We start from the raw sequence: 21237 nt of genomic DNA, 5'->3' as shown, positions 1-21237 counted from the left end.
ACCTCAAACGATGCAACAATGTTAATTATACATTCTTATAACTGTTCTAAGTTACACACAAGGCAAACATTTTAAAAATTCAATCCTTGTTATATCTTTGAGATATATTTGGGTTAAAAATACTCCCATAATACCACAGTGCAATCATCAACGTCATTATTCGTAAGTACGAAATGATAAAAACAAAATATATACTCAACACTCATATACAGGCACTTATTTATTTATTTCTTCATTATAGGTACACATTGCCTATTTTCTCGTAGTGTAGTGTAATATTGTTTTGTATTTTCCCAACAAAAATAATAAAAATATCAGCTCTTCTCTATTTGAGCACAAACACATGCCAACATACATACATACATACATACATAAATAAGTAGGTACCACAACCGCACTGTGTATATACTTTTTAGCATTTTTTCATTGTACTCGTACTTTCTATTAGCGTTGAGTTTTATAGTAAGAGTATCTCAGTATCTGTTGATTGTTAAACAGATCGGTCGACGTGCTTGCGGTAGTATCTTTTAGTGCGTTTGTGCGTAAGGTTTAGTTTAAATACAAAAATAAAATTATCCAAATTATAAAAATAACAATAACCTGTTTCTTTATGCCAGTTACAGAGTGTAAAAAAAATTAAGGAATAAAAAAAAAATCAAAATTCCATTAACAAAATTTTTTAAAAAATACAACCTAGTCGTTTCGAAAAACACGTTGTAGCGATTTGTTAAATAGCTTAAAGAATTTTTTTTGTAGTGAATTAAATTTTGTTATATTAAAATTTTACTTTAAATTTTTTTGTTCTATTTTTTAAGTTCAAGTTTATGAAATAAACAAGTGGTTTTATTGTTCTTATTATTAATAAATTCTTGCAGTTGCTGTTTAATTTTTTTTATTCGTGTTCATCTATATTTATTTTAAAACAAATTCAATATGAGGGAAATCGTTCATTTACAAGCTGGTCAATGCGGTAACCAAATTGGCTCAAAGGTTAGTATAATAATAATAATAATAATATTTGAAAAATTTAAATATTTTTTCATTACAATAAGTTTGCTTTATCAAAGGCGTGTTACTTTGTTAAGCATTTTTTTACTGCTTCTCGTGATTTAAATGACTCTTAAATTAAAATTTATTCAGTTTTTTCCATTTTTTCCTAACCTCAATATTTAATTATAACACATGAGTACATTTTACCATGTTGTTGTTTTCTTTTCGTTATTTCTTATTCATGTTTCTTCTAGTTCTTTCATTTTATTTTTTTTTTTTTATCAATAGAAAGCGTGCAATTTTATTTTTCATTTCTTCTTGTTTATTTTTTTTTTGCTATCTCTATACTCTCATTGCTGGTATCGTGAGTTATTACCTCCCTCTTTTGTATACCCTACTTTTTGCTAACATTGGGTGGGTATATCTGATCAATTTAGGGCAAAAGCAACATGTTCAGTTAGGTATCTTCTCAAATAAATTTTTGGACCGATTAAGTTTTGATATCATGTTGAAACTAAATTAAGGGTAATTGAAACAGGTTAATGTTTTACCTATACCAGTTATGGATATACATTAGGGTGGCCCGTGGACCACTATACTGTACGAAAACCTCTCAAACGTTATACTGAACACGAGAAAAACATTTTGCTGAAAGGAGCCTCAGTTCCCTACCGGTGATCTCAGTACAATATGCTAAAGAAATTCTCTGCATTATTTCCGTAATTTTGAACAGACTACGGCTACCAGTTATATGGGGGGTAAAAGAAATATTTAACTGATTTAAACTATTTTCAATATGCTCGGGTCGAAAGCATGTATGTACGTTCCAAATTTCATAAAAATATCTATAAGGTTTATATAGACAGCCAGTCGGAAGGACGGACATATAGATATGCCTTAATCGACTCAGAAAGTAAATCTGAATCGATCGGTATACTTTAAGATGGCATCAATATTTTTGTGGATACAAACTTCAGCAGAAACATATAATATCTTCAACACTATTGAGGTGTAGGCTATAAAAATTTACAGCTAATGATTCACTTTTAACTTACAATCCATAGGTTAAGGTACTAAAATGTCGACCCTGTCTATATACATTTAATTTGTACCTTTGTATATCGTTTTATTTTTAGTTGCATACTATGTTTTTTTTATCATAGTTGTTGTTTTATTTTTTTATATTATTCTGCCATATTTTGCATTTAATTCTTTTACAATGTCTGGCTGGGTGTTAAGTGAGCTAGAGCAATAATATACCGGCAGAGCGTCTCTAATTAATATAAAACCTCTAAAAAGATGTAAAACATCGGAAAACTAATTTGCAATAGTATTAAGAACATGTGATAAAGACATAACACTTTTAAGAAAATATACCTAGTTGTTGCTATTTTTTATTCTTTCCGCTAAACAACTTGCATTTTAAATTTATTTTTATATAAAAATATGTTTTGCCATTGGTCACAGTGGCGTCGTTAGCTTTAAGTGATGATGACGTTATTTAATACAGTCATCGTTTTTTTTATTAAATATTGTAAACAAATCGAAATACTAAGAATATATTTTGTTATCCTACAACAGTATTGTGGTGACAACAGTATGCATTCTAAATAAAATTTTTATAGATTTTCACTTTCGCAATTAGTTTTAATAAAGAACTTTTAAGAACGATTGTGGTTTTATGACTAATAACTGGTTCCCTCAGTTAGGAAAAATAATTTTGTTTTTCTGTTCCATTCAGAAAATACTATATTTGGAAAAACAAATGCATTCCATTTGGAACCTTGTTATCCAAAATATATAGTAAAATATGGCGATATCTTACGTGACAAACATCTGCGAATTTCATAGATGTTTCTGTTTTATTTTAATTTCTTACACTAAGTTACATATTTTTCCATCGTTTTCCATAATTTTTAAATAAAAACATTTTAAGACAATTTTATAATGAACATATTAGAATATCGTACGTGACTCATTGTATGTGACATATGTTTCCCTTCAGTTTTTTTATTATAAAATATATCTAAATATATGAATTTAAACTTTGTATAGGACCTCGAGTCAAATGAGGTCCGATCGTTATGAAATTCAACAGTATGGTTTTTAAGCTTATATACATTTAAGATCTGCCGAAATTAGAAAATAAATGAGAACCTATAAAAGGGGACTTTTTGGTACATTTTCGTTTTTTTTTTTAACTGGAACTTTTTTTAGCTTTCTATAATATTGAACCTAGCGACATGAAATTAAGCGAGTAAAGCCCGGAGTAAATGAGAACCTATAAAAGGGGATTTTTTGAAACAAGAGCAAGCAAGTAGACCCCGGAATAAATAAGAACCCATAAAAAGGGACTTAAGAATACTGTTTCGGTCTTCAAAAGGTACTTTTTTAATTTCCTATAATATTGAACATTGAAACATAAAATTAAACATTCAGAGTTCCGAATAAATGAAAATCTGTAAGAAAGGGTTATTGGTACTTTTTGTTCTATAACTGGTACTTTTTGAGTATTTTATACTTTTAAGTCTTTTATACTTTTTAAATCTTCTATAAAACCAAAATATACTTTTTGAATTTTCTATAATTTTGAACCTAGAAACATATCTGAGAAAGTCAATGAGATTTTTGAAGGGATAGTAATATATTTAACATAATTAAGAGCTAAAAAGCGATATTTGCAGGTCCGGTTATATAGAGGCTTGGTGCCGTGTTTGGTGCAAAAAAAAAAGGATCATACACCAAACTTTGTTGAATTACACAGGCCGACAAAATTTAAAAAAAATCGAAACTCTGAGACCAAGTTATACGTTTCTAAGGGATTGAGTCATGCTGAATCCGAATATTACTTCAGATTTTCTCCAATACTTCAGGGATATGAGATATCGTGTCCGAAATTTGAAAAATGTCATGTCTTTTTAAGACGTTATAACAGCGCCAATGCAACTTTATTTATACATCTGAAAGTCCATTTTATCAACTTTAAAATAAAGGCTTAACGTCTGACATATCTTCTTTATTCTTCAAGATATCTTCACCTAAATGTAGAAAACTTATGGTTTTCGGTATATTTATGGTATTTATACTCTACACTACTTTAGTGCGGAGATTATTATGCTTTGTTAATATTGTTTATTATGAACAAAAATATTGGATCCACACCTATCTGAAAATAATCCAATTGACTCCAAATCACTTTCTGAGTCGACTCAAAGATGGCTGTCTGTTCGTCAACTTCAAGGGACGATATCTCAGAAACTATAGCAGATTTTTAAACAATTAAAAAAGTATTTTCATAGGAAACATTTGGTATGAATAAGTTGACTTGGTGCTATTATAATGTCTTAAAAAGGAACAAAAAAGGCGTTTTTCAAACTCAGGACACGATATCTCAAATCCCAGATATGATGGTTGAAATTTTGAGGCCAGATTTGGATTCAGCGCAGCTCAATACATACTTTAGAAAGTTTAGTTTAGTTTTATTTTTCAGTCGTGGTTTACATTTTCATGGAATGACCCATATATACACTTGCTGAAGGCTAACCTAACATAACAATTAAAATTAATTTTTTGCTATAAGACTTGTTTGATTTTAAGCATTTACCTAAAGTCAAGAACATTCAACCAAAAACTTTTTGCTATTTTGTTTTTCCGCATTTTTTAACACCTTATTTTATATGTTTTCTAAAAAAAACCAACAAAAGTAACTGCAAACATATACATATATGTCATTAATTAATTACTTAATGTTCTAATATTATATATACAATACAAATTTATTGAAAAAAAAAATAATAAAAAAGGTTAAACAAATTTGTATAAAAACTTATCACATTAACAGCAGTCGAAATTGCATTTAAAAATTTGTTTACCTGTTTCCCTGACTTAATCCCTATACCTAATCAACCAGCTGTTTAAATACCATTACTAAGTAACAGTAATAAATATTGGCAAATAAATTTCTAATAGGTACATACAATACAAACACAAAATACTGGAAGGTCATTCTAAAAATAAATTTGAAAAACAATAGCCAATGTATTCTAAAATACCAAAGACAATATTTAAATTTGTTTAATTAACTAGAGCGCAATTAAGAATCTATGATATAGACTCAAGACCCAAGACTAATTGGCAATAATGTTAAAGAAATTTTTTTACAACAAAAGACAACAACAAATGTTGACGAAATCTATAAATTATTTATTCATAAAATTCTTAAAATATTTAAATTAATTATCAACGGTAGATTTATGATAACAAATTTAATAAAAATTTGTTTAAAAAAATCTTAAAAAACAAGACTGTCTTGTCTGTTGTTTAAAAAGCAGTTTGATGTTAATTTTTTCTTAATTAGTTGGTGGGGGGAGGTTCTTATTATTTAATAAATACTATTTTTTAAAAACAAGTTTTTTTTTTGTTATTAGAAAAACATCTACATATTTGTCTAATCTAAAGTTCAATTGAATTTATTAACTGACACCATTTAAATGTTTTTTTTTTTTTCTAATGACAAATGAAAATGATTTAATATTTTTTTGTCTAAAAACAATTTTATTACAAAAACTTTAAGTATATAGAATTTTACACGCAAGCAAGTAATAGTTTATTTTTAAACGTAAATTATCTTATCATTGCTCTATGTACGATGTACATATGTATTTTTTCGCTATAGTTTATATGTACATAAACGAGTCATAACAGGCGCTTTATGATGTTTACACTGATACCTGTTTGAACAAACAGTCTGTGAGTAATAGTTTTATGTTAGAGATTTTCTATAAGGTCATCTTGATTAACTACTGAGAAAGATTATAAAATTCCTAGACGATTTAGCTTTATCCGTCTGTAGTGCCCAAACGATAGAAACTACCTAGAATGCTAAAATTAATCCCAATAGATTTCTTTTGAAGCATAAATAACGTAGTTATGAGCAAAAACATCGAGACAACCTCTGAAAATTTCATCAAGAAATTAGCATTTTTGTGCTTGTTTTGACAACGAGAAAAACAACAACATACACAGCTTCATATGGTAAATTTTGTTCTTGTACTTAGATTACTGGTTCAAAAGCAAGAATAACCGGTTATTTATGAAACTGTGTATTGTTATTGCCAAAATCAGAGATGTAAAATTGTGTGTGGGAAATTATGCAGGGAAAAAATAATTTAAAAATGAAATATGCTCTTAAAGTGTTATTTATAAGTCTGGTACATTTTTGGGTATTTTTAGTTCTATAACTGGTACTTTTTGAGTTTTTCACAATATTGAACCTAGAAACATGAAATTAAGCATTATTTTGTACTTTTTCGTTCTTCAAAAAAAACTTTTTGAATTTTGTGTAATACCGAACCTAGAAACATAACTTAGAAAGTCAATGATAACCTACAAAAGGGAACTTTTTGGTACTTTTTCGTTCTTTAACTGGTATTTTTTGAGTTTTCTCTAATATTTAACCTAGAAACAAGAGCAAGCAAGTAGAGCCCGGAGAAAACGAAATGGGAACTTTTTGGTACTTTATCATTCTCTAAAAGGTACTTTTTTTTAACCTAGAAACATAAATTAGAAAATAAATGAGAACCTATAAAAGGGGACTTTTTGGTACTTTTTCGTTTTTTTTAACTGGTACTTTCTTAGTTTTCTATAATATTGAACCTAGCGACATGAAATTAAGCGAGTAAAGCCCGGAGTAAATGAGAACCTATAGAAGGGGATTTTTTGAAACAATAGCAAGCAAGTAGACCCCGGAATAAATAAGAACCCATAAAAAGGGACTTAAGGATACTGTTTCGTTCTTCAAAAGGTACTCTTTTAATTTTCTATAATATTGAACCTTGAAACATAAAATTAAACATTTAGAGTTCCGAATAAATAAAAATCTGTAGGAAAGTATATTTGGTACTTTTTGTTCTATAACTGGTACTTTTTTAGTCTTTTATACTTTTTAAGTCATTTATACTTTTTGAATCTTTTATAAAACTTTTTGAATTTTCTATAATTTTGAACCTAGAAACAAATATGAGCAAGTCAATGAGAGCCTATAAAAGGGGACTTTTTAGTACTTTTTCGTTCTTTAACTAGTACTTTTTGTGTTTTCTATAATATTGGAGCGAGAAACATGAAATTGAGCAAGTAATGCTCGGTGTAAATGAGAACCTAAAAATAAGGTGATTTTTTATACTTTTTCGTTCTTCAAAAGGTACTTTTAGTGTTTTCTGTAATATTGAACATTGAAAACATAAAATTAAACATTCAGAGTACTTTTTGTTCTTCAACTGGTACTTTTTGAGTTTTTTATAATAATGAAAACATGAAACATGAGAACATGAAAAACACAAAATTAAACACACAGTATTCTGATTAAAGGAGTTTTTCATAATTTATCATCATTCAAATAGTACTTTTTTGATTTTCTGAAATATTGAACTCACAATCATGGAAAGATAGAATGAACATTTGTAGAAGTAAACTTTTTGGTACTTTTTAAATATTTGTTAATATTAAACCTAGAAACATAAAATAAAGTCGATTTAACTATGTCAGTCTGTCCGTCTGTCAATCTATCTGTCTGTCTGTCTGTCTGTCTGCGTTTCCATGTAAACCTTGTGCACACTCTACAGATCTCAATGTTTTCGATAATTTGATGAAATTTGGCACATACTATTCTTATGATTCGAGGATAAAGTCTATTATGTTTAAATCGTTTCATTATTTCGCCTAGACCGCTTACAACCGTACCCCCTGAATAGGGCTTTTGAGCTCATAAATTTGTTAAATGTTCTTGTTTCTCTCAAAAAATCGACAAAATAGACTTATATAAGTCAAAATGATACTGATAATTTTCGTAGTAATCGGAATTCATTTGATCCTAGCACCCATACAAAGTCCCCTTCAGAAAACGAATTCAGCATAAATAACTTTAATGTAGACGTAAGTCCCTCTACCAAAATTAATCCCCCTTCTCTTAGAAAATATTTATGTTTGTCAACAAATTGTTAAAATATTTCTGAATTAAGGTAAAAATCAAAATTAAAGCTTTATTTTTAAAAAATAATCCGCATTTTTAACATAATCACTTGTGTAGGGCATCATATGGTCGGCCATGTCAAACATCTCCATACTACTCATTCTGGTGAAGGGTATAGAAGATTCGGCACTGCAGTCTATGCAAATCTTACTTGTTTTAAATTCATCGTGATTTGAAACCTCCGAAGTTTATGACTAATAACAAAATTTTGTTATCATGACCAATGCCTATCTATATAAATATAAAATTCTTTGATTGAGTTATCACAAAAAAGTTCAAACACTTTACTTTCAAAAACCATCTAGATAGCAAATGTCGCAAAGACTACATTAATACCACAAACGCAAAATATTCTAATCAGAAAATTACTTAACACTGAGTCATTTTGAAATCAAAATTTCAAATAAAAAATATTTCTAAATTCGTACAGCTAGTATTTGGTGTACGCAGTCACTTAATGGCGATAACAATTGTGTTTTTGTTCATAAGCTTATGTACGTATTCGATGAATTTGATCGAACATTTAACGTTCTAAATATTTATAACATTAAATGAACCTGACAAACATGTTGAGATCATGATTTTGTTTTCAAAGTTTTTTTTATTTTCATACCATTTTAGTATCTATATCAACCACTTACATAAATTATAATAAAAAAATTAAACCTAGATTTGTTATTCGTTTTGTTGGCCAGTGTAAATCGCGTATTGTAAATTGTTTGGCATTAATGTGCCAAAAATTTTGAAATAAAACTGAATACAATAAAAACAATTTAAGTATTTATGTAAATTTGTTTTCTGTTGGCTTTGCGGTAAACAATTTAAATAATTCTTTGTAGTTTTTTTTATGGGGTTTTTTATTTAATTTTAGTATATTTAATTTTTTTTTCGTTAAATTTAAGAAGGAAGGGTTTTAGTTTTTTTAAATGTTAGTACGTTTTTTGCTAAATATCTTACTTTGTTGTTTTTTTATCTTGAGAAAAAAATTTAAAATGACGTGTTAGTAACTAATTAGTTGAGTTTTTTTTTATTTTAAATTGTTTGCTTTTAATATTTATTTTTGCGGTTAGCAGAACGTAATCCAGATGTTTCAATGAATGATTTGTTTGTTTAGTTTTAATGAATGATTAAATATATAATTAAATATTTGTTCAATTAGTGAGTTTTAAATGGATGAGGTAAATATTTTTTTAAGTTATTAAGATTTGTTTGAAAGAAAAATTTTAATAGACGATTTGTCTGTCTGTCTATCTGTATGTCTGTCTGTCTGTCTATGTGTCTGTCTGTCTGTCTGTCTGTCTGCCTGCCAATATATGGCCCAAAAATAAATTTTAAAATTTTACGATATCGATGTCTCCTTAATGCTAGATTAGGATGTAAAGAAAGGTATACCCTTGACTCTGGATTAAAAATTTATTTTCTGTATAATTGAAAAGTCTTCAATATTCATTAATCCCAGAGATAAAAACAGCCGTCAAACTATTTTGTTTATCTTTTGCTTCGTTTATTTGATTAAACATAATTAATTAATTTGTTATCGCAAAAATGTTATTTAATTTATTTTTCTGTTATACTTTTTGCCATATTTTTGATATTAATTTTAAATGTTAATTAAGTTTTGATGATATTTATGCTTTTTTTAATTTTCTCACTTTTTCCATTATGATTGTTTTTTTTTTTTTTTTGCCATTAACAAATAGTGACAATTTAATTTTTTTAATAATATTCATAAAAAAAGTGATATTTTTTATTTTGAAAAATAATTTAAATTAAGCTGGCTGCTTGTGTGGTTTGTCGTGAAATGGGGCATAATTCTCAGTGTTATATTTGTTATTATTGCTACTACTACTACTACTATTTTTGTTGAAATTAATAATATAATGCGTATGCAGTTTCCATGATTTTAATTAAAAGTTCTTTTGATTTATTATTATACAGTGTGAATTATTATAATTTTTTTTCTCATGCTTCTACTTACATTCAATGGTTGAGGGAATTTCAGACACTGTGGCCTCGCAGTGTGGGAATTTAAGATATAAACTAGTTTCAAGGTTTTAGTGGGAAAGTGACAAGACAATAGCAAATTTTTATAACAAATAGCTTTTGAAAGTTATCTACCGCCTCACAGTGGGGCAGAATGAAAATTTTTTGGAAATAAATCTGGCATTTCTAATCGGCTGATCCGATCAGGATAAAATTTGGCGTGAGCGTAGCCAAGGAGTATTCGAGTTTAAGTTTTGAAGATGAACCCTGCAGATGCCCCAGGGACGGCGCTGTGGCGGCTCAAAGTAGGGTACCTACGACATGTAAAATTTTTAAACTCGTGCCATTTTTTTGTTTTTCACCCAAATACAAAGATTTTTATATTTTGTGAAAGTGCTCGACGAGATCTTGAAAAAACATGCTTGGACATACTACTTATCTCTTATAATATCCGAGTTATAGGCATTTAAAAATTTAGTGATACAAAATTTACCATACCTTGGTCCGCCTTTTTTTGAATACCGGGCGTAATTTTGGACCAAATGGACTCAATTTTTTCTTGTTAGTTAGACAACAAAATTTCCAATAACATACAAAAAATTCGAGATCAATATCATTTACAGATCCAAAAATATACGTTTTTTAATTTAAAAATTCAAAAAATTTTAGATTTTTGGCGTTTTTTTGCCAAAAATGTGTCTTAACTCTTTTATTAATAAAATAAAATTTTTATTAAGAACATATAACAATTTTATAGTTTTCTAAAAGGTATCTTTACGCAGAACGCTTTGGCGTAAAAAACTTGTCATATTTTTTGAAAATGTTGCCACTGCGTCCTTCCGAATATGACCTATTTTTTATCAAAACTTCAACTTTGGGCGACATGTTCTAAAATCCCAAAGCTGGGATCAGAAAACTGAAAGCAGTTTTGGAAACCTCAATATGTTTTCTATTTACTCCAAAAGTATTTTCCCAGCCCTGAAAGAAATGTGGACCCTATGGGCAAAAAAGTAAAAAATCCCATTTTTGGGATTTTCATTCCTATTTTTGGGAATTGCGGGATGCCCTTTGACCTTTTCAATTTTTTTTTTGCATATTCTTATTTGAAATGACAAATTTAACAAGCGTTGAAAATTTCATTGAGTTTTGTTCATAAATAAAGATTTTGTCATATATTACATATTTGTTTAATTTCTAAAACTATGATTTATATCAAAATTTTAATAGGATCGCAGATAGCTACAACAATTTAGTCCATATTTATCCCTTAATATCATTTTTTAGTTAGATATGGAAATTCTCGACCCTTTACAAAAAAAATTTCAAGCCAATATCTCAATTACATTCAAAAATATGTTCATTTAAACCTGTGTCCTTTAATTTCATCTTTTTCATATTTTAGTATTAAGTATGACAGAACATACATTTGGTGTTGAATAAAATATTTGGACAATTTTTAAAAATTATTTAGTTAATTATTTTATTATAATATTGTATATACAATAAAAAAAATATAATTTTATTATGAGCCACGCACAACAACACCTAAATCACCCCACACAAATTACCTTTCCCGCCCACCGAAATATAAAACACAATTTAATACAATATCATCAGTTAGTATAATAGCTTTTTTTATTTGAACTGTTTATCTTAAACATAATACAATTAATTCTTACAACCTACTTATATATTTAATTCCTAACACTACTTATTTTCTATAAAATAATCTGTCATATCGGTATACATATCCAGAAGGTAATATAAGTCCTTTAAATCTTCCTTGTTTTGAGATGATAGAGTTTCATAACAAATCCATCTTTTTCGCATAGTTGAAAGAACAGGATCAGAAGATAGAAGTAAACTATTAAAAATATCTTCATTCTGTGATTGCCTGGAGCATTTTCTTGAGCTGAATAGTTGAACATGCTTAAAATCTCGATTCCTCGCTTCCTGGGCTTCTTCTGTTAACTCTCCAAGTGGAAGAATATTCGATTCAATTATTATTTGACTATGACACAATACTTTGTGTGCTGTTGGTGTTAGTTCCCTCCATGGATACAGAGATACAAGTAATTTAGAAATTTCAGATGTGTATTCCCCAAATCGATTTTCATTAATTTTATGTTTACTATTCAGTGCCATTAAAATAGTTTTAACTCTTCGAAGCAACTCCTTGTCGATTCCAGTTATTTTTGAAGTAATTTCAAAATCACGAAAAAAACTTCTCGACGTATTACCGTCATTTGTACTACCGCAACTTGAAAGTGGTTTGTCGATGTTTAATCCCATCTGAACTTTAAATTCTTCTTGGATTCTGCTTTTTTTCGCAGCTCTCAGTTCTTTCAATTCTTCATTATTTTTTGTTGATTTAGTAGGATAGTTTGTTTTTTTTTCCTGGATTGCCTTGCATGATGGTAATATATTGTGTCCTTTTTCATGCAGAGCTTTCCTTAATATTTGGTACTTATTTCGACTGAGACCCAGTTCCAACATAAGCGCTATTGCTTCCTCTTCAGTAAAATTTGATTATGATGTTGGAGTTGGTATACTTTCCACAATTCGCTTAAGTCGTTTTGGTGATGCATTAGGAAGAATAGTTGCAATATGTACGACATCCATATGTTGGTTTTCCTTTTTCAGCATTTCGTTAAATGTATCAGCAATTTCCTCATTTGAGATTGAAAAAAGTTTTTGTGTGACCCTCTTTTTTTTTTACCTTGAACATAAGTCTTCGTATGACTTGCAAGGCGCTCCTATTGATGTGTTGTAAGTTGAGATTTCCGTAGTAGTTTCCATCCAACTACAAAATTTTAATCGAAATTTCTTTTGATTTCCATCCACAGACTTACTTTTTACATCAAAAAGTTTTAAAAAGTTTTCAATTTTTGATATGCCTGTTTTGTCTACTTTTCTACTATATGTAGTTTTTATATAAATTGAAATGTCTTCAATTCTTTCTGGCCCTTTTGAAGATATACTCCATAAAACGGAACACAACTCTTCGCACTTTAATGTAATCTTCATTGTAGATTTATTAAATATGGTACTTAAAATCTGAGAAGTTTACTTATATACCAATTCTTGTCATTTCCGATACAGGTATTCCAAAGTAAAAAATTACGAATTGTCTACCTATTAACATTTAGAACTATATTACTATAACCTGTAATTCAGTCATTGATATTTCTTATTAGTGAATGAATCGAAATTATCATTACCTGTATATTTTTACCTACATGATCATAAACGAAACAGAACGAAATGATCTGTCGAAAAAATTTAGGTAAAAAATAGTTATAAATTTTTGAAAATTTAAGCATAATAGGACCTTTCAATTATAAGGATAAGCAAACAAATAGAAAATAGGTAAATATAAGATTTAAATATGTGCTGTCATACTTAATACTAAAATATGAAAAAGATGAAATTAAAGGACACAGGTTTAAATGAACATATTTTTGAATGTAATTGAGATATTGGCTTGAAATTTTTTGTAAAGGGTCGAGAATTTCCATATCTAACTAAAAAATGATATTAAGGGATAAATATGGACTAAATTGTTGTAGCTATCTGCGATCCTATTAAAATTTTGATATAAATCATAGTTTTAGAAATTAAACAAATATGTAATATATGACAAAATCTTTATTTATGAACAAAACTCAATGAAATTTTCAACGCTTGTTAAATTTGTCATTTCAAATAAGAATATGCAAAAAAAAAAATTGAAAAGGTCAAAGGGCATCCCGCAATTCCCAAAAATAGGAATGAAAATCCCAAAAATGGGATTTTTTACTTTTTTGCCCATAGGGTCCACATTTCTTTCAGGGCTGGGAAAATACTTTTGGAGTAAATAGAAAACATATTGAGGTTTCCAAAACTGCTTTCAGTTTTCTGATCCCAGCTTTGGGATTTTAGAACATGTCGCCCAAAGTTGAAGTTTTGATAAAAAATAGGTCATATTCGGAAGGACGTAGTGGCAACATTTTCAAAAAATATGACAAGTTTTTTACGCCAAAGCGTTCTGCGTAAAGATACCTTTTAGAAAACTATAAAATTGTTATATGTTCTTAATAAAAATTTTATTTTATTAATAAAAGAGTTAAGACACATTTTTGGCAAAAAAACGCCAAAAATCTAAAATTTTTTGAATTTTTAAATTAAAAAACGTATATTTTTGGATCTGTAAATCATATTGATCTCAAATTTTTTGTATATTATTGGAAATTTTGTTGTCTAACTAACAAGAAAAAATTGAGTCCATTTGGTCCAAAATTACGCCCGGTATTCAAAAAAGGCGGACCAAGGTATGGTAAATTTTGTATCACTAAATTTTTAAATGCCTATAACTCGGATATTATAAGAGATAAGTAGTATGTCCAAGCATGTTTTTTCAAGATCTCGTCGAGCGCTTTCACAAAATATATTTGGGTGAAAAACAAAGAAATGGCACGAGTTTAAAAATTTTACATGTCGTAGGTACCCTAATTTGAGCCGCCACAGCGCCGTCCCTGGGGCATCTGCAGGGTTCATCTTCAAAACTTAAACTCGAATACTCCTTGGCTACGCTCACGCCAAATTTTATCCCGATCGGATCAGCCGTTTAGAAATGCCAGATTTATTTCCAAAAAATTTTCATTCTGCCCCACTGTGCGCCTTAAGAGGATGATGAAAGCAGTTATTTTGTATTAATATTAAAAATTACAAAATATTTTGATATATTTTTAAAAAATTTCTGACGGCCGTTAAAAGAGTATTTTTCTGCTAGTTTTAATAATTTCTCTATTATTCCTTTTGTATGTTTGTTATTAAAACAATAATATTTAAAAAAAGCACAACAAATTGTCAAACAGTTTATTTATATTGAAATAAAAATGTCATATCAACAAATATACATCAGATGCAGTAATATTTAATCATATTATAAGTTAAGTGTTTGCAATATTCTATAATTTATGTGTATTATATACAGTTGTTTGAATATTCGACCAGAAAATAATAAAACAAAAATATGTTAAACATATAATTTATAAAAAAATGAAATAAGAAAGTATAATCAGCCGTGGCTTACCATATGATACCCATGATAGTTAGTTATACAAAAAACTAATTTACCGCCAGAACAAATATGGACCGTTCACGATAAAATTGAGCCTTTGCATGGGAGCTGGGGTCAAATGAAGATCGAGGTCATCAATACATGTATAAAACTTAGTTGTGCTGGAACAAATATATTAAACATAATTATGAGCTCATGAGACCTTTGCAGGGGTTCAGTTGTATGGGGGCTACGCGAAGTAATGAACCGCTTTAAACCATTTCAATGGGTTTAGTTTTTTGGACCCAAAAAAGCGTATGTGGTAAGTTTTATCAAATTATCTTGAAAATGACGACATGTAAAGTCATACGAACGGATATAGTTCAATCTACCCTAAATGCGATTCTCAGCCGATTGGTATACTTTAAAGTGGGCGCCAATGTTTTTCAGAGTTAGTTAGTTAGGTAGTTAGTTAGTTAGTTAGTTAGTTAGTTAGTTAGTTAGTTAGTTAGTTAGTTAGTTAGTTAGTTAGTTAGTTAGTTAGTTAGTTAGTTAGTTAGTTAGTTAGTTAGTTAGTTAGTTAGTTAGTTAGTTAGTTAGTTAGTTAGTTAGTTAGTTAGTTAGTAGTTAGTTAGTTAGTTAGTTAGTTAGTTAGTTAGTTAGTTAGTTAGTTAGTAGTTAGTTAGTTAGTTAGTTAGTTAGTTAGTTAGTTAGTTAGTAGTTAGTTAGTTAGTTAGTTAGTTAGTTAGTTAGTTAGTTAGTTAGTTAGTTAGTTAGTAGTTAGTTAGTTAGTTAGTTAGTTAGTTAGTTAGTTAGTTAGTTAGTTAGTTAGTTAGTTAGTTAGTTAGTTAGTTAGTTAGTTAGTTAGTTAGTTAGTTAGTTAGTTAGTTAGTTAGTTAGTTAGTTAGTTAGTTAGTTAGTTAGTTAGTTAGTTAGTTAGTTAGTTAGTAGTTAGTTAGTTAGTTAGTTAGTTAGTTAGTTAGTTAGTTAGTTAGTTAGTTAGTTAGTTAGTTAGTTAGTTAGTTAGTTAGTTAGTTAGTTAGTTAGTTAGTTAGTAGTTAGTTAGTTAGTTAGTTAGTTAGTTAGTTAGTTAGTTAGTTAGTTAGTTAGTAGTTAGTTAGTTAGTTAGTTAGTTAGTTAGTTAGTTAGTTAGTAGTTAGTTAGTTAGTTAGTTAGTTAGTTAGTTAGTTAGTTAGTTAGTTAGTTAGTTAGTTAGTTAGTTAGTTAGTTAGTTAGTTAGTTAGTTAGTAGTTAGTTAGTTAGTTAGTTAGTTAGTTAGTTAGTTAGTTAGTTAGTTAGTTAGTTAGTTAGTTAGTTAGTTAGTTAGTTAGTTAGTTAGTTAGTAGTTAGTTAGTTAGTTAGTTAGTTAGTTAGTTAGTTAGTTAGTTAGTTAGTTAGTTAGTTAGTTAGTTAGTAGTTAGTTAGTTAGTTAGTTAGTAGTTAGTTAGTTAGTTAGTTAGTTAGTTAGTTAGTTAGTTAGTTAGTAGTTAGTTAGTTAGTTAGTTAGTTAGTTAGTTAGTTAGTTAGTTAGTTAGTTAGTTAGTTAGTTAGTTAGTTAGTTAGTTAGTTAGTTAGTTAGTTAGTTAGTTAGTTAGTTAGTTAGTTAGTTAGTAGTTAGTTAGTTAGTTAGTTAGTTAGTTAGTTAGTTAGTTAGTTAGTTAGTTAGTTAGTTAGTTAGTTAGTTAGTTAGTAGTTAGTTAGTTAGTTAGTTAGTTAGTTAGTTAGTTAGTTAGTTAGTTAGTTAGTTAGTTAGTTAGTTAGTTAGTTAGTTAGTTAGTTAGTTAGTTAGTTAGTTAGTTAGTTAGTTAGTTAGTTAGTTAGTTAGTTAGTTAGTTAGTTAGTTAGTTAGTTAGTTAGTTAGTTAGTTAGTTAGTTAGTTAGTTAGTTAGTTAGTTAGTTAGTTAGTTAGTTAGTTAGTTAGTTAGTTAGTTAGTTAGTTAGTTAGTTAGTTAGTTAGTTAGTAGTTAGTTAGTTAGTAGTTAGTTAGTTAGTTAGTTAGTTAGTTAGTTAGTTAGTTAGTTAGTTAGTTAGTTAGTTAGTTAGTTAGTTAGTTAGTTAGTTAGTAGTTAGTTAGTTAGTTAGTTAGTAGTTAGTTAGTTAGTTAGTTAGTTAGTTAGTTAGTTAGTTAGTTAGTTAGTTAGTTAGTTAGTTAGTTAGTTAGTTAGTAGTTAGTTAGTTAGTTAGTTAGTTAGTTAGTTAGTTAGTTAGTTAGTTAGTTAGTTAGTTAGTTAGTTAGTTAGTTAGTTAGTTAGTTAGTTAGTTAGTTAGTTAGAGGGAAAAGGAAATATACACGCCTGATACCAAATTGACACCAAAGAGTTCATAATTTTTCAATAACATACTTTGTCAAAGTATATACATATGTACGACAACACTATTTAATGCTGACAACGCAACGTTGTCACATTGCAACAATTCGTTGTCGAAATCTAAATTTTTACATATTTTTTGTTGTCAATTTGGTACCAGGCGTGTATATTTCTGTTTCCCTCTGTGTAGTTAGTTAGTTTCAATTTCAACTAATAATTTAAAAAATTTTTCAAGCTGTTCCTTGCGCCCAAGCTGAATTGTATCCGAGAGCTTTGAGTCTATTGGTTTCGAAAATTTTGAGTATATTACATATATTTTTCTGCTTATAATTTTTTATGATGCAGAAATTATTTAGTTTTTAATTTCCAGATTCAATTGAATGATAAATTCTACTTTTAATTGATTTATGGCTAAGGCTAATTAAGTCTTCAGAAAAAATACAACCTCGATATTTATACTCTAGGCTTTCATTTACAATTATTTTCAATTAATATATTTTAATTAAGCATTTAAATTTTTCTATGATTTCTATTATTGATAAATTTTTTTTTTATTGGCATAAAAAAAAAAGAAAGAAAAAATCAACGACAATAATCTCATTTTTATTTATTTATAAATAACTCATAAATTGTATTATTATCTAGTATTTTTTCTACCCACTTTCTCAATTTTCACCAGAACTTTAACATACCATTTTTTCTATTATAAAACTAGTACAAAAAAATATTTCCAAGCATAATTTTTTTGTTATTGCTCTTTATTATTTACTTAAAAACCAATTTTCTGTAAATCACTTCCGACTACAATAATGATGATAATACCATGATAATGTGTAGAATATACAATGTCTATGTAGCAGCAACATATTAATCTTTATTCCAGCTGCATTCTATTAAAAGAATTTAGAAAAAAGAAAAAGCGCCCAAAAAATAAAGCCGTTTATTGCATATAATGTATGATGATAGGAAATATGTAGTTGGCTGTAGGTACTGACATTAGGGGGTATCAGAGTTTGTAATATATTGCCTTATTTTACATTTTATGGTTAAAAATTATATGATATCCCTTAATAAAATTTGCATAGAGTTTTTGTTTAAAAGCTTAAAACTTGTTATTTATAATATTGTAAGTTTCTTGAAGATTAAACCTAAATTACAGTTTTTCACCGAAACCAAACATGTTCACAACTTTAAAACGTTTTTATTAATTTTTTATTATTTTTATAAAATTAGTTATTGAAGCATATAAATACATATTTATTTTGTTTATATTTTTAATTAAAATTTATACCTAAAAACATTTATAAATAAATGTATGTAATTAAAAAAATTTGTATTCATTTTCATGTTATATTTGTAATAAAAATAAATGTTTGTCGAAAATTTGACTAGATTAGATGTTTCAAAAAAATTATTAATCGGGAATCGATTTTTCAAAATGTCTTAGAACTGAAAAAAAAATCTAAAACAAGATGAGTCAGCTATAAGATATCGTGAATTTTCTCTAAAAAATACTTAAATTTTACAAAATGGATATGTCAGAAATTGAGATCTTTTTAGAGAAAAATATCATAAAAACTGAAGAAATTTCATTATGAAAGATATTAAAAAAAAAACTGAAAAATCCTTAAGTATTCCTTTAGAGAAAAATTCATTTAGAAACTGAAAAATGTTTCTAAAGAACAGAACAAACTCTTAAAAATAGATATATTTCTGTAAGAAGTAAAATAATTTAATTCTGGACGCCTAAAGGTATGCAAAAAACTCATAATGTAGTTCAAAACAAAAAATTCTTTGAATATTCTCGAAAAAAGAGAGAGTTTATTCTTTTTTTTGTAAATACATAATGAAAGGGTAGCAAGTTGTGTATGTATATATAAACCAATATAAATACATATGTACATATGTAAATATTATTTTAAAAATATATTTTTTTCTAAAAAAAAAATCTGCATAATTTTCTCATTTAACAATGATTTTCATTTAATTTCATTTTATTTTAATTGTTGCCAATAGTAATAGTATTTGTATTACATTAATTTTTATCAGTTATTATTATTTTTTTCTATTGTACATTTTCATCTGAATTTCAAATTAATTTTAAATTCTTTTTACATTCGTTGTGAATTCACTGGAATACGCTGTAAACCCAGAAGGCAAACATCTGTTTTATGTATAAACAAAACCAGAAACATTGAAAAAATAGAAAGAGATCATGAATAAACAATAGTTAAATGGTATGAAAATTAATATGGTTTTAACAAAAAAAAAAAAATCATACATATATAGTGAAAAAAATCTGAGGATATAAAAAGGATAATAAAAAAACGAGATTAATAAAGAATGTTTGGGGGGAGTGTGAGAAATTTTAATATTGGGTATAATGATGAGGAGAAAAGAAAATAAAAATTAACATAGGGAGTTTTAGTTTTATTTCAAGGGTTTTTATTATTCCGTGTTCTTTACCTCTTTTCGATGGGGTTTTCTTTTAATACTAAACTTAGATTTACAATAATTCAAAGTAATAAGCTCAATAATAAAAATTAATAGAGAGCGAAAGAGTATACTTTCCAATATGGAAAGTGCACTTAAAAATACCGTCGAGGGCATAAATATAAGGCAGGATAAAATATATATGTTTCAGTTAAACTTAAACATCCCGCCCCCCTTGCAGGACTGCAAATTCATAAAAAGAGGGGTGGGCGTTATAAAATAATATTACATTTTCAATAATTCATTATTCGTAGTATATATGTATAAAAACATAGGTTTATTTAGGTGTGACGTTGATAACAATTGTAGGACCAGATGTAGACGTGCCCAGTGCGGATCCATTAGTGTTTAAGGTGTAGCGGTTTTGCATTTGTAAGGAACGTTGCCGGTTATATTGTTGTTGTCGTTTACGATTTCGTTGAAGTTTGTTGTTTCGTCTGTGCCGGCGACAGTTTGCTCTGGAAGTATGTAGGAGCGTATGATGTTCAGAAAGGCATTCTCGACATCTATCACGACAACGGCAATCCTTTACAAAATGCGAATGTGCAAGGCAATTGATACAGTATCGGTACTTGCGAACAACATTCCAACGCTCTCGCACCGATAGTCGCTTAAACCTAAGGCACTTCCTTAAGGGATGATCCATGTTGCAATAGCGACAATCCTTAAGTCTCCTGGAACGGACAACTAGAGCGTTTTCTCTTTGGCTAGCAGGGACATCATTGCTGGAGTTACGGTTGATCCTTAAACGCCGGGGCATAGTAGACATGATTGCTGGAAAAAGTAGTGTAATTAGATTATTGCTGTTCAAATGGGGGTAATAAAACTAGTTTAACAATTGGACGTGTTATTAAGCCATTAGATGTACGCACTTCGCAAACTCTAACCTTTAAGTCAGGTCCACAAATGACCTTTTCTATACGCCCTAGGCGCCACTGATTTGGAGGCAAGTTATCACGCCTAACTACAACCAAATCATTAACAGCGAAATCTCTTTGAGGGTACTGCCATTTAATACGCTTATGTAGCTCCTTTAAGTACTCTTCTTTCCATCTAAGCGCAAAATGGTGGTGCAGAACCTTAAGTTTTTGCCATCGATTTATATAATTTAGGCATTGTTGGGAGGAATCAGGTTCAGCGGGTGCTAAAAGTGGAGCTCCAATAAGAAAATGGCCAGGAGTTAGAGCGTTAATATCTGAAGGATTTTCAGTCATTGGACTAAGGGGGCGTGAATTTAAACAGGCTTCGATTCGAATAAGCATTGTAGAAAATTCTTCGTACGTAAAAGCCTGGGCATGAGTTACTTTTTTAAGGTGGGTCTTAAAGCTCTTTACGCCTGCTTCCCACAATCCACCCATATGTGGAGCACCAGGAGGAATGAATCGCCAATCGAT

The 21237-nt window shown here is 28.4% G+C and overlaps 1 protein-coding gene across 5 annotated transcripts in view; it reads left to right on the top strand.

Annotated features, from left to right (window-relative positions):
• The first annotated feature begins 409 nt into the window (after positions 1 to 409).
• The window catches only part of LOC119602217 (tubulin beta chain), a 117418-nt gene continuing 96590 nt past the window's right edge, over positions 410 to 21237 (top strand). Inside the window, exons 1-2 of one of the 5 annotated variants that reach the window (XM_037953606.1) lie at positions 410 to 542; positions 876 to 990. In XM_037953606.1, coding sequence (XP_037809534.1) covers positions 934 to 990 — 57 coding nt within the window. In that variant the 5' untranslated portion in view covers positions 410 to 542; positions 876 to 933. The remainder of the gene's footprint in view (positions 543 to 875; positions 991 to 21237) is intronic. The other 4 variants (XM_037953603.1, XM_037953604.1, XM_037953607.1 and 1 more) reach the window with 4 other exon arrangements.

The sequence above is a fragment of the Lucilia sericata genome, unplaced genomic scaffold (genome assembly GCF_015586225.1).
Source record: "Lucilia sericata isolate MDLA Ls3-8-SP2 unplaced genomic scaffold, ASM1558622v1 Contig000215F_arrow, whole genome shotgun sequence".
NCBI classification, from domain to species: Eukaryota; Metazoa; Arthropoda; class Insecta; order Diptera; family Calliphoridae; genus Lucilia; species Lucilia sericata.
This window is presented reverse-complemented; position numbering and strand designations above follow the sequence as displayed.